Raw genomic sequence first — 13,623 nt, 5'->3', positions numbered from 1 at the left:
TTCCTTTTCATCCTTTATATGAATGACATTCAGAGCAAACAGCTCTAAGGCATTCACAGTTGGATGGTAGGCCAGTTAAGAAAAATCAGTTTTCCTCAAGCTTCCCCATGCACCTTCCCCTCAGGCTTTGGCAACATCTCTGCTCAAAAACCTTCTACACCTCTGTTTTGCTTGCCAAGAAAAGTTTCAACTTCTGTTCTTGGCATTCAAGAACTTACAAAATTTAACGCACCTCCCTGCATCTATCTTTATATTATTACCACATGCCCTGTGCTAAAGAAAAAGCTGGTAGCATTTCTTGAGACTACAAACCCTGAAATATTCTGCCTCTATGCTGACATTATTCCCAAACTCCAGCGTGTCCTACTGTGCCTCTTTCTGTCATGAATTCCTTCCCCTCCATCCCCAAATGTGTGGCACCACAAGGGACCACCTGCACCTTACACAGTGCCTCCTTGTCTAGACCAGAATGCACATGGACCTGGTAACCAGTAAGGGGCCCCTAATCAGTAAAGGAATTCTCTTTGGGGCTAGGCCTTAGGAAGGCTTCACAGAAGTACCATTTGAGCAGATCTTTATAAAGTAGATATAAGGCCAGTGAAGGTAATGCAAGAGGAAAGCCTGGAAGGTTGCAGGCCTGAGGGCAAGGGAACACTACCCCAGTGAGCATGATGGTTGGTATATAAGATATGTGATCAAGTTTGTCTATCACTCAAAATTATAAAAAGGTGTTGGAGAAATACTTCATGCATCTGAAAACAGAAGCCTTGAATTTGAACTGTGTCTTGTCTAAATGTTGTGTAAATGAATTGTAGGGAATTGGGTAGGTCACTCCCTCACTCTGAACCTCTGTTTCCTCATGTCTAAAGTGAGAGGTTTAAACCAAATGATTCTCAAGGTCCCTTATGGTTCCAAATCCTGGAACATTGAGGCTATGTCTAAATATAGGTTTCCCAGTATTCATGTAAAACTGTGATGTGAATGTGGCTGCCATTCTGACCTCCAATGAGACAAGGAGGCATAGCCTAGAGAGGTCTAATTGGATATTTGTTCAGTCACTCACTGTGATTGAGGCACGGGTTGCTGGTTCTCTCTTAGTCCTAAATCTTTCATTTCTTTTCTTTTCTCTGAATTCTGCTTTGCTGTAAGAGAATAAAAGAAAGAGTGGTCTATTAGTAATATGAATACTATCTTTTCTCCCTCCTCAGCTTTCCTTATTAGCCCTCAATCCTCAGCAGGAACACCAAAGGGACCTTTCAGTAATGGCTCCAATAAGAATCTACTGTGCCACAACTTCTTCCCATAAAACATTCTTCCAACAAAAGCTATCTAGAATCTGGAGAAACCATCTTGTCCCTAGGTGGTACATCCAAGTACAACAAGAGTCAAGTTTTGCCACAGTCTTAGTTACAGCAGCTATGTAGCAGAGTTCCTGGAGCATAGAAATTGGGTCAGAAAGATCTGAGTATGAATCTCACATCAGACACTTACTGGCTCTGTGAGTCTGAGCAAATAAGTCCCTGAACCATCATGTGCTACTTTCTTCTTCTGTAAAATTGCAGTAATAATAATACATCCTTCGGAGGGGTATTATAAATATCAAATGATTTAAACTTTTTAATATATTTTACAAAATTAAGAACTCCGTTAATGCCAAACTACAAAGAGCTCTGTTCTGACACTTAATTTGGGAGGCCTCAGTTTCCTATCCTTAGAGGCATCTAAGAAAAAAGTGAAGGACTCCCTGTTAAAGGTGGGGTATAGGAGATTGCCAACATGATTCCAAACTAGCCAGATCACTTCAGAGATCACTTTTACCTCTTAGATGCTGAGGTATAGACATGCTAAAATTCTGAGAATCTCAGAGTGAGTGAACTTTTTAAACTTTAGAAAAGGAATGAATATTTAGAGTTCTTGGTCTATAAAAAGCCTATGAAGGTAAAGGTTCTAAGGTTCTGTGAAAATATAAAAGGTCTAAGAGCATGAGTTCCTGAAAGAATAAAATTTCATTGAATCTTCAGTCCTAAGAATCTATGTTCAGGTTTTCTGGTTCTGACACCATCAAATACTGGAGCTGGCATTGAGGAACTATGGGATGAGGAAAATAGCAATCACTCTAACTCCTTCCTCCTCAGAAGTATGAGAAAGGCATCAAGACTATTTCCTGACCTCAGACTTTTAAGCCCAAGTGGTTCAACTAGGTCTAGGGACAGTTTTCAGGAAGGAATTCAAGAGAGTCTCTAGCTCTGTCCCTGTGAGCAGGAAGAATTTCCCAATGGAAAGGACTTCAAACATGTATGTATCTTTGGTATGAATACTGAGGGGTCATATGCATTGTGAACGCAGATACAACATTTGATAGAGGTGGGGGCTATGACTCTAGAATACTGCATTTACTGTCTGTCTCTGTTGATGTCTTGTTTGGCTTTACTGAAATGCTTTTCTCTCTTTCTAGGGTTTATTCCCACTGACAAGGGATGAGTCAGTAAGGAGGCATCAGTGAAAATGAAAATGTCCTAAAAGCAAAAGTTATCAATACAGATGAGAAGAAGAGACAAAAGATCTGAGTATTTATGGTTCTATGACTTTTGAAAGAGTAGTCCAGAATCCTATCCATGAACACATCAAAGCACTATTTGCAATTTCAGATGACAAAGAAAATCAATCAGTTTGATGAAGGATTTACTTTTCCTTGGCAGAGGAGAGCAGGGAAATGAGAAATGGGTAGGGAAATGAGAAATTAGAGAATGAGAATGAGTTGTCTCATACAAAGGGCCTCAAGCTCACAGAACCTCAAGCAGAGATCTTGCTGCCCTTCTTCATACTCACTAGAAGGCGTTACACATTTGACATGGGTTATTATACATCTTCCCATCTAAGCCTCTGGTGGGGTCAAGTATCTTATGGCAGGGGTATTCTTCAGTCTTCATCAAATCAGGGAAAGTTTTGCACAATTGCTGTAAAAGGAAAACAGAAAACTGGCATTCACTTTCCTTTTTCTCCTTTATAGGAATGACATTCTGGGCAAACAGCTCTAAGGCATTCATTGTTGGATGGAAGGCCACTTGTGGAAAATCAGAGTTTTCCTCAAGCCTCCCCATTCTCCTTCCCCTCAGGCATTGGTAACATCTCTGCTCAAAAACCTTCTACTGCTCTGTTTGGCCTCCCAAGTAAAGTTTCAACTTCTATGCTTGGCATTCAAGAACCTACAAAATCTAATGCACCCCCGCCCCCAACCATCATCATATTATTACCACATGCCCTGTGCTAAAGCAAAGCTGGCAGCATTTCCTAAGACTACAAACCCTGAAATATTCTGCCTCTATGCTCACATCATTCCCAAACTTCAGCATGTGCCTCTTTACTCATGTATTCTTACCCCTCCATCCCTGAAAGTACAAGTGAAATTCCACATATCCAAGAAGAATTCCCCCATATCCTAGTCAGTAATTCTCTACCCCTAAGACCTAATATATGAATTTCTGTTTTAAATTCTCTACTCTACTCATCATGAATTACTGTGGATTAAGGTGGCCCATACTGATGTCTTATAATGCCACTCAATATCTTCTATATAACTGCTAGACATTTTTTTGCAAGACTAGTTATATTCTTCTCAGACTGTAACCTCCATTAAGACAGATTCTTATCTATGCAACCCGTCAAATTGCACAGAATAGGGCTCTGTAAATGATATGTGTTCAATAAATGTTCACCAAATGTATTGGAACTGCAGGATTCATCAGGAAAATAAAGAGAGACTAAAAGGCCCTTCAACAACTTGGAAAATTTAGTGGCTTTTTTTTTCTATTCATAAAAAATATACCAAAAAATAAACAAATAAAAAAACAGATGTAGAAAGAGTTCCTTTTCTCTCTAGCAATTCTATTTTATAAGGTGTTGTCTTTTTCAGTGGACTATTGTATATCTTTCCTCCATTTGTGTTTTCTTTCCCAAACAGATGATTCTTTTTCATGATTCTCTTGCATCATAATCGTTTCTTTTCCAAATTGTTCTTCTACTTCTTCTATTTGTTTTTGAAATCCTTTTTAGATACTCCAGGAGTTCTTTTGGGGCCTGGCAGCATATTGCATTTTTCTTGTGGCCATTTTTACTCTGTCCTCAACTGTTTGTGTTTTGATTTTCTCAATTGGCATAGTAAGTTTTTGTGATAAGTTCCTCTTTTGGTTTTTGTTCTTTTTCCCACCTTTTTTCATGACTTTTTCTTTAATACAAAACTTGGACTCTACACCAGGGGTGAAAGAGGCATTGCCCCTAGCTTTTTCGTCTATGTCAAGAGGTGTGCCTGCCTGCCTGCCTGCCTGTGGGGTTCTACCAAGGACAACCTGCACCTCACACAGTGCTTCCTTGACTGGACCAGAATTCAGATGGACCTGGTACCCCGTAGGGGCTTCCCTAAACAGGAAGGCAATTCTCTTTGTGGCTAGGCCTTAGGAAGGCTTCGCAGAAGACATACCACTTGAGTAGGTCTTTATAAAGCACATATTAGGCCAGTGAAGGTAATGCAAGAGGAAAGCCTGGAAGTTGCAGGCCTGTAAGCTGGGGAACTCAATCCCAGTGTTCAGGACTGATCGTATGTAAGATGTGTGACAAAGTTTCTCTAGCACTAAAAATTATAAAATGGTGTTGGAGAAATACTTCATGCATCTGAAATCAGAGGACTTGAATTTAAACTGTGTCTTGTCTGAATCTTGTGTAAATGAATTGTGGGGAATTTGGTAGGTCCCTTCTTTACCTTGAGCCTCTGTTATCTCATATCAAAAATGAGAGCTTTAAACTAGATAATTATCAAGGTCCCTTATGGTTCCAAATCTTGTGACATTGAGGCTATGTCTAAATGTATATTTCCCAGTATTCATGTAAAACTGTTATCTGAATGTGGCTGCCATTCTGACCTCCAATGAGACAAGGAGGCATAGCCTAGAGAGGTCTAATTGGATATTTGTTTAGTAACTCACTAAGACATAGGCACGAGTTGGTAGTGCTCTCTTAGTCCTTAATCTTTCATTTTTCTTCTTTTTTTCAGCTTCTGCTTTGCTGTAAGAGAATAAAAGAAAGAGAGCTCTATTAGGAATACAAATACTATATTTTCTCCCTCATCAACTTTGCTTGTCAGCCCTCCTGCCCCATTAAGTCTTCAATCCTAAAATCTATGTTTTCAGGTTTTTCTGCTTCTGACACCATCAAATTCTGGAGTTGGCATTCAGTAACTATAGGATGAGGAAACTAGCCTTCAAGTGCTTGTTGAGTGAAGTCAATCACTCTAACCCCTTCCTCTTTAGAACTTTAGGAAAGGCATCGAGACTATTCCTTGACCTTAGACTTTTATGTCCAAGTGGTTAAACTAGGTCTGGGGACAGTTTTCAGAAAGGAATTCAATTGTTTCTCTAGCTCTGTCACTGTGAGCATGAAGAATTTCCCAACTGCATGAACTTCAAACATGTATGTATTTCTGGCATGAACTTTGAGATATGAACTGCATTCTGTCAGTGGGCGATCCTGCAGGATCTGGGTGTTGAGCCCAGTGCTGTGGGGACATGGTTCCGGGACTAATCATACCAGTGGGAACATGAACCTATGATTCCTAAGCCTGACTAGATATAACACCTGAATCAGCACAATTGTGACTCCCAATTAGACAGAAAAAAAATTGAATTATACACCCTGCAATACAGTGTGTGTGTGTGTGTGTGTGTGTGCGTGTGTGTGTGCATGCATGTTTGTTGGGGACTTTTCAGGAGATGGATGAGGATGTGAACCATTTTAATTACTTTAATAATACAAATAGAAAGAACAAAAAAATGAATGCTATTTTAATTTGAGTAACAAAGAAGCATGGTTCTGCAGTCTCAAAAATGTACTTCACTCCCTTCTTTGTAAAGGTTGGAGCAGTGACTTTAGTGCTGTCAGTCTCAGCTGAAGTACTGATTGATTCTACTGACCCACTTTGATCCCTTTCTAGTTTTTTACCCCATTAATAAGGGATGATCCAGTGAATATGAAAGGAAAGGCTATTTATAAAAATAAAAATAACATAGAAACCAATGCTATCAGTACAAATAAGAAAAAAAGGACAAAAGGTCTGAACAGCTTAGATCGTAAAATTCTTGGAATAATAATCCAGAGTCCTATTCTGCAACAGAACTACAGTAAGACCTAGAGGTTCAGATTCTAAAATGTGCTTACAAGCAAAATCAATCTATCTTGGGAGGGAGTTGCTTTCCCCTGGAAGAGAGTAATGCTAGGAAATGAGATATAAGAGAATGGAAATAACAAGCTGTCTTACAAAAAGGGACTCTGTTTCTAAGAGAACCTAAAGCAGAGATCATGCTGCCCCTCTTCATACTCACAAGAAGGCTTCACACATGTAGCATTTGTTCCCATATTGCTTTCCGTCAAAGCCTCGGACAGGGTCATGTTCCTTGGTGCAGTAGAGTTTGTTGTCCTTCAGCATGTCACGGAATCTATCGCAAATTGCCTATAAAAGGGAAACTTATTTGGCATTCAGTTTCCTGTTCATTCATTTCATGCATGATGTAGAGAACAGCATCTCTAAAGCACTCACCATTGGAGGAAAGGTCAATTAAGGAAAATCAAGTTTTCTTCAAGCCTCCCCATGATCTTTTCCCTCAGATATTTGTAATATTTCTCCACTATTATCATATAGGGTCATCTACTCCTTCCCAATTAAAGTATCAACTGCTCTGCTTGCCATTCAAGGTCCTTCACAATCTAATGGCCCCCCTGCTGTCCAACTTTATATTATTACCACATACTCTGTGCTGCAGCCAAAGCCGACAGCATTTCCTAAGTCTACAGACCCTGAAATATCTGCCTCTGTACTCATTCTTCCCAAACTCCAGCATGCCCTACTGTGCCTCTTTCTGTCATGAATTCCTACCCCTCAATCCCTGAAAGCACAAATGAAATTCCACCTATCCAAGAAGAATTCCCCAATATCCCTAGTCAGCAATCCTCTTCCCATGAAACCTAATATAAAAACTTTGTTTTAACCTCTCTAATGCACTTATTGTGAATTACTATGGATTAGGATAACCCATACAATAGTCTTTAGCCTCCGTTAAGACTGAGATTCTCATCTAAACCTTGTATCACCACCAACTGCCCAGAAAAGGATCCTGAAAATAGCATGTGCTCAAAAAATGTTTGCCGAATGGGTGGAAACTGTAGGAGGATGAAATTATTAAAAATACCCTTCTATGTCTAGGAAAATCTATATGATTTTTTCTAGTTAAGTATCAGGAATATATTTTTAAATAAAATAGACATAAATAGATGAATAAATGAATTAATGAATGGTTGACATATGAATAGCTGAATAAATGAATAAAGTAAAATAAATTATTACTTATGTTGATGTTTAATTGAAAAAGCTATGAACTGAAAGATAGGAAGCTTTGGTGTTTAAATATAGAATCTCCTTATTATTTAGCAATGTGATCCTAGGCAATTGATTTCTGCTTTCACAGATCCTTACTTTCCTTCTCTGTAAGCAATGTTTCTTGTCCCTACCCATACAGCTTTGGTGGGAAAATTAAATAATATAACTCTGGGCCTGGAATCAGGAAGAACTAAGTTCAAATCCAGCTTTAGAACCTTACTAGCTATGTGTCACTAGACCTGTTCCTTAACCTCTATTTGCCTCAATTCCTCATCTGTAAAATGGGGACAATAATAGGTTCTACCTCTCAGGGTTGTGGTGAGGATCAAATGAGATAATAATTATAAAGCATTTTATACTTAGCACATAGTTAGCCCTATATATTTTAGCTATTATTATTGTTTTTATTATTAAGCTGAAAAACATTTCTAGAATGTCATCTTTATCATTATTAAATAATTGATACCTCAATTTTAGAAAATGCTTAGACAGGCATTACAAGTATTCTTTTTAAATCTTTACTTTGTCTTATAATACATACAAAGTATTAGTTCCAAGGCAGAAGAGTGGTAAAAGCTAGGCAATTGTAGTTAAGTGACTTGGCCAAGGTCACACAGCTAGGAAGAGTCATTACTACAGTTCTTAACAATCAATGCCACACTTTAAATTCAGATAGCATTTTCTTAGTGTTTTAGAGTTACAAGAATTTTCACATTCATTCTCTACCTACCTGGAAGGGAGTGAGGACAGTAATTATTATATCCATTTAAATGATGAAGAAACTTAGGCCAAGAAAAGAGAAGTGACATGCCCAAAGTCATCTAAGTCATGGGATCATAGATTGACATCCAAAAGAGACCTCCAATACAACCTAGTCCCCTTCCAACTTTTTACATAGAAAGAATCTGAGGCCCAGAAAGTGAAGGTCACAGAAATAGTAAATGCAGAGGCAGGTCAAGAAGTAAATGGCCGAGCCAGTCCTACAAACCATATATACTGATAGTCCAGTTCTTTACACTCAAAAAATAATACACTCAATTTTGAGAAACTGTTTTTTAAAATTGTGACAATGGCATGTATACAATTTCAAACTCACCTCTGTTTCTCTTTTAATCTTATTCTTCTCTTTAGACATCCTAAGATCTTCATCAGCTTTCTTTTTTTCCTTGTCATATTGTTTTTTGCTAGAGAACAGAGTACACGATTGAGGTACCAGAACTTATGTAACTGATCAACAAACATTCATTAAACTCTCACTGTGTTTTTTAATCTTACCCTGAAAGAGAGAGCCTGTGCATATAGAGAAGTATATAGAGAAAAACGTATACCAAAATGTATAAAGTCAGCAGATTACAAGATAGGGAGGGAGGTATGGCATTAACAGTTGAAGGTAATAGAAAGGCTGAAGCAAGGTTCTAGAGATTGTTGTAGAATCCTTGGACTATTCAGAATCCATGAAGTGGTGGTAAGGAGGAAATGCATGACAGTAGTGGAAGAAAGCCAGAACCAAAACACAGGAATAAGAAATGGAGAGCCACATGTAAGAAGCAAAATATTTTGGACTTTAGACATGTATTCTACTATTCCACAGAAAAAAAGGAAGTCAGAACTCAAGTTATAGGGCCCTTTGTTCTCTGAGCCTGAGACAACTTCTCATTTGGAAGAGAATAGATCCAAGCTGTAGCATCATATTTGCTCAGTTAGAAGTGACCACAAATTATGGCTTAATTTATCAGTTATTTACTTTAGCAGCATTTTCTTTTGTTCTCTGAGATCATGTTATCAATCTAGCCCTTAGTCTCCTTCTCCATAAAATAAATAGGTAATCTGCTTTCTAAGAACCATTTAAAGATCAAATTTTCTATGTTCTAAGAATGCTCTAGGGACAAAGATAATTCATTTTTTTCTCTGTATCCTCAGCACCTCGTCCAATGCTTAGAATAAAGCACAAAAGAAATGTCTGTTGAATTGAAAGAAAATCAGTCCTATATTTTAATCTCCTTTCTAGTTCTATTATTCTATGATGATATTCTCCTCTAAGAAATCTGTTTCTAGATTCAAGGAATCATTGAATTATAGAATCTCAAAGTTAAAAGAGGTCCCAGAGAGCATCTAGTATGTGAGCTGAAGTCCCCTTCAGAATTTCTCCCCAGCCTCTCCTCAAAACAGGGATGCTTATTTCACTTTTTGACAGTATTAATTGTTTCAAAGTTCTTGCTCCTGATAAACCCAATTCTGCATCTTGTGCCTTCCAAAATTTGCATTCAATTCAGAAAATCTCTTAGAAATCTTAAGCATTTTCTATTTCAACTCACTTATTTTACTAATAAGGAATACAAGACCTAGAGAAGGAAAATATGTCTAGGTTCCAAAAAGAGGAACAGTGATAGGAAGGATAGAGCCCTGACTGATTAAATTTATCTCAAGCTCTTTCTTCAATGCCAAGTTAATTCCAAAGAAATGAAGTTTCACACGTGGAATATTTATAGTTAGAATATGTGAGAGTCTAGAAGTAGTCAGGCACTGCTCTGATCATCATCATGTCTGGGATGGAGATCTTGTAGCTAGATGTTTCTTTGTTCCATATGACCCAAAAAGTCAGAGTCCACTAGAGAAAGACCATAATCAATCCCATTAGCTTTCTGGGTACCTTTTCATTGAAAGACAGTGGGTTTATCAAAGATATGGCTTGTCGTCTTAGATCTGTAACTCATTCCTAAGTAACATAATTTTATCTCTCTGGGTCTCAGCTCCCCATTTATAAAAAATGAAGAAGTTAGACTTAATAATTCTTCAATCAAGAAGCCAAGATCCTGGTCCAAGAAACCAAGTCCTAGCTCTGGCATAGGCTTTCTAGATGACCTTGGATGAGTCACTTAACTTCTGGAAGACTCAGCTTCTTCCTTTGGAAAATTGAGCCAAAAATCCTAGAGTTCCCTACTTCTCAGGACTGCAATTTCAAAGTAGTCCTGTTTTTTTTAATTATTACTTCAGGCTACATAGGTTTCTGTGACCTGTCAGAAAGACCCTGAGACTCAAAGGCAAGGATCTAGGATCAAGAAATAACCAAAATCAAGAATAAGGAGAAAGAGAAAGAGAGCTTAGGTGTCAAGTGTATACAAAAAACATTGGCAACATGAAGTGTCCAGAAAAGGTAATTCTAAGCTATGTTTTAAGGGGATCAGTTGCTGGACTAGGGGTATTTAGACTGGAGAATACTTAGTGATGTCGGAGTAAGAAACATTGGTAGGAGCAGTTTTAAAGCCTGAAGAAGTATGGAAGACTGGTGGCGAAGCACTAGTCTAGAAATACTTTGTCTCTATTCATATTTTGAGTTGATTTAAATAACAATTTCTATACTCACAAGAATTTTGCACAGTAAGCACACTTATTTCCATGCATCTTTCCATCAGGGCCTCGAACAGGTTCATTTTCTCGTGTACAAGGGAGTATTCCATTTTTTACATTGTTTGCAAAGTCTTTACAAAATTCCTTCAAAAAGAGTTTAAAAAACATCTATGAGTAATATTTTCCTTTTCATTTGAAGAACATTACTAATATATAATTGTAATTTTAGAAATCAGGACATTGAAGGTCTGGAACAATTTAGTCAAGGTCATATAGCTACAAAACCAGAATCTGTCCATTGGTCTTAGGTCCTATAATTCTACTGAAACTCATAGTTAGAATAATAATGATGATCATTATGATAGTTAACATTTAAATAGCACTTACTATATACTAGCCAATGTCCTAAGCATCTTACAGTCATTATGTCATTTTGTACCCATGACAACCCTGGGAAGTGGGTGCTATCATTATCTCCGTTTTACAAATGAGGAAATTGAGTAAAACAGAGGCTAAATGAATTGCCCATGGTCACATAACTAGTAACTATCTGAGGCTTGATTTGAGGTCTTTCTGACACCAGGTCCAGCATTCTATCAACTGCCCTTTATTCACCTAGGTAAAGGATGCACAGAAGGAATTAAGTCCAAGTAGTAGATGAAAAGGAAACTTTTACAATAATCCCAAAAAATAGTCCTCTGCAGCTTTTGGTTAGAGATTTCCAGAGATATGAAACTTAGTACCTAACTATGTAATTCATTCCTTTATTTGGACATCTCTGAAATGCTGGGAAGTTCTTCCATTTAAAAAAGTGAAATCTGCCTCTTCATGAGTTTTCCCCATTAATCTTTGTTATCCTTGATGTTCTATAAAGTAACCATTTGAATAAATAATTCTATAATCCTTTGAATATAGTAATTCTATAATTCCTAAGCTTTCTATACGTCTATCTTCAGTTCCTTAAACCACTCTTCTTGCAGCAAGTTTTCAAATTCCTGCCTCAACATAGTTGTTCTCTTGAGATAATATGGCTTATCAATATCTACTCTAGAATATTATATCCATAACTAAATGTAAAGTCCACATATGGTCTAAATTGTCACTTCCCTTTTTCTGAACACTATACTTTTCTCAATGCAGCTAAAGGATGCTTTAGCACCTTTAGTTACTGTACCATATTTCTGATTTATGTCAAACATGCAGCCTTTAATACCTCCAGGTCTTATTTTTTTAATCATTTGTCTAGCCAGACTCATGCATAGTATTCCTAAATTTTTTTATCTCAAATACAAGAATACAATTTTCTCTTGGTAGCCTTGACTTCAACAGAAAAAAATATTTTTGTATCTGAAATTTTTCCAACCATTTATTAGCTAATAGAGTAATGTAGGATCATAGAATGTCGGAGCTGAAAGGATTTCAGAAAACTTCTAATATAACCCTGGCATGATGAAAAGGAGGAAATTTCTTCTCAGAGAGGCCAGTTCTCTTCCATCTCAGAGGTTCAAGATTCTTTCTGCTTTTCCATTTTGCTACCCCAACATTACCCAGTTGTGGGTTATATACAAACAACCTCCAATAATATCTAATTCTCTTTTATCAAAAGAGCTATTCTGTTTTCTAAGGTTTTTTCCTTGATCTTTTTATTCTTTTTTTTTACCAAGCTTTTGACTTCTTTTTTGTGATTTTCCTGTGTCACTCTCATTTCTTTTCCCAATTTTACTTCTGCTTCTCTTATTTAATTTTTAAAATCCTTTGTCAGCTCTTCTAGAAATTATTTATGGGCTTAAGACCAATTTAAATTTTACTTTGATGTTTTGGATGCAGCAGTATTGACTTAGTGGTCTTCTTCTGAATTTGTGTTTTAGTCTTCCCTGTCACCAACTAAAGCATGCCGAGTTTCTTTTTTTGTTGTTGTTTTCTCATTTTCCGAGTAATTTTCTTGATTTCTATCTTTAAAAAATTGTTGAAGTTGGGCTTTGTGGTGATGAAGGGGGTGCTGTTCCAAGCTTCAGTTTCTTTGCATAGCTACTTTCAGAGTTAGCCCTGGACATCTATAAGTTTTCAGTTCTTCCAAGGTGGTATAATCTAAGAAGAGATATGTTTAACACTCTCCTGATAGATAACCATTTCTGAAAGTTATGACAAGCTTTCTTTTCCACCCTGAACTGTGACTAGTATCTTCTGATCCCCTGGAGCTGCAAGAGCTGATGTGCACTCCTCACCCTGGGAACATGCCCAGGGACTGCAGCCCAGGACTACAACTTGGATCCATGTATGGACAGGCAACAGAGTTCTGCACCTACAACCAGCAAAAAGACCTTAGCAATCTTCTTCTGATCAGTCTTCTGGTCCTTTTATCATCTGTAGGCTAAGAACTATAGAAGCTATTGCTGCTTATTCAGTTGCCTCTAAGGCCTGTGCTGGCTTGCCGTGGTAGGGTCTGCTATGATATCCTGGTCTGTGTTCTACTTCCACACTAGTGTAACAGACTTTTCATGTCATCCTCCTAAGTTGTCTTGAGTAGAAAGATTGTTTCACCCTGTCCTTTTGTGGATTCTGCTGTTCCAGAATTGATTTTGAGGCATTATACACCAATCATTTGTAGGGTAATTTGTGAGAGATCAGGAGAGTCCTTGTCCCTTCTCCATCATCTTTGCTCCTCTTCCTGTAAAATGTTTTAGTGAACTTTGAGGTAACTGCAGAAATTGTTTTAAGGAAAAATAAAAATGGAATTGCAAAAGTTGAAAGGAAACAACACTTACATATCATCTTACTTCTCATTTCAAGAGCAAAACTGGAATAACCATCCTCTCCACTGAAGTTAAGTTTAGTTTCTCTCAGCTCCTTTT

The 13,623-nt window shown here is 37.5% G+C and overlaps 1 protein-coding gene across 1 annotated transcript in view; it reads right to left on the bottom strand.

Moving 5' to 3' along the window:
• The window catches only part of SPINK5 (serine peptidase inhibitor Kazal type 5), a 66,055-nt gene that overhangs the window by 34,956 nt on the left and 17,476 nt on the right, over positions 1-13,623 (bottom strand). Inside the window, exons 5-10 of the mRNA XM_044659830.1 lie at positions 10,788-10,915; positions 8,520-8,607; positions 6,372-6,499; positions 4,980-5,058; positions 2,830-2,957; positions 1,064-1,142 (exon numbers count right to left, since the gene is read on the bottom strand). Coding sequence (XP_044515765.1) covers positions 1,064-1,142; positions 2,830-2,957; positions 4,980-5,058; positions 6,372-6,499; positions 8,520-8,607; positions 10,788-10,915 — 630 coding nt within the window. The remainder of the gene's footprint in view (positions 1-1,063; positions 1,143-2,829; positions 2,958-4,979; positions 5,059-6,371; positions 6,500-8,519; positions 8,608-10,787; positions 10,916-13,623) is intronic.

The sequence above is a fragment of the Gracilinanus agilis genome, chromosome 2 (genome assembly GCF_016433145.1).
Source record: "Gracilinanus agilis isolate LMUSP501 chromosome 2, AgileGrace, whole genome shotgun sequence".
Classification (NCBI taxonomy): domain Eukaryota; kingdom Metazoa; phylum Chordata; class Mammalia; order Didelphimorphia; family Didelphidae; genus Gracilinanus; species Gracilinanus agilis.
This window is presented reverse-complemented; position numbering and strand designations above follow the sequence as displayed.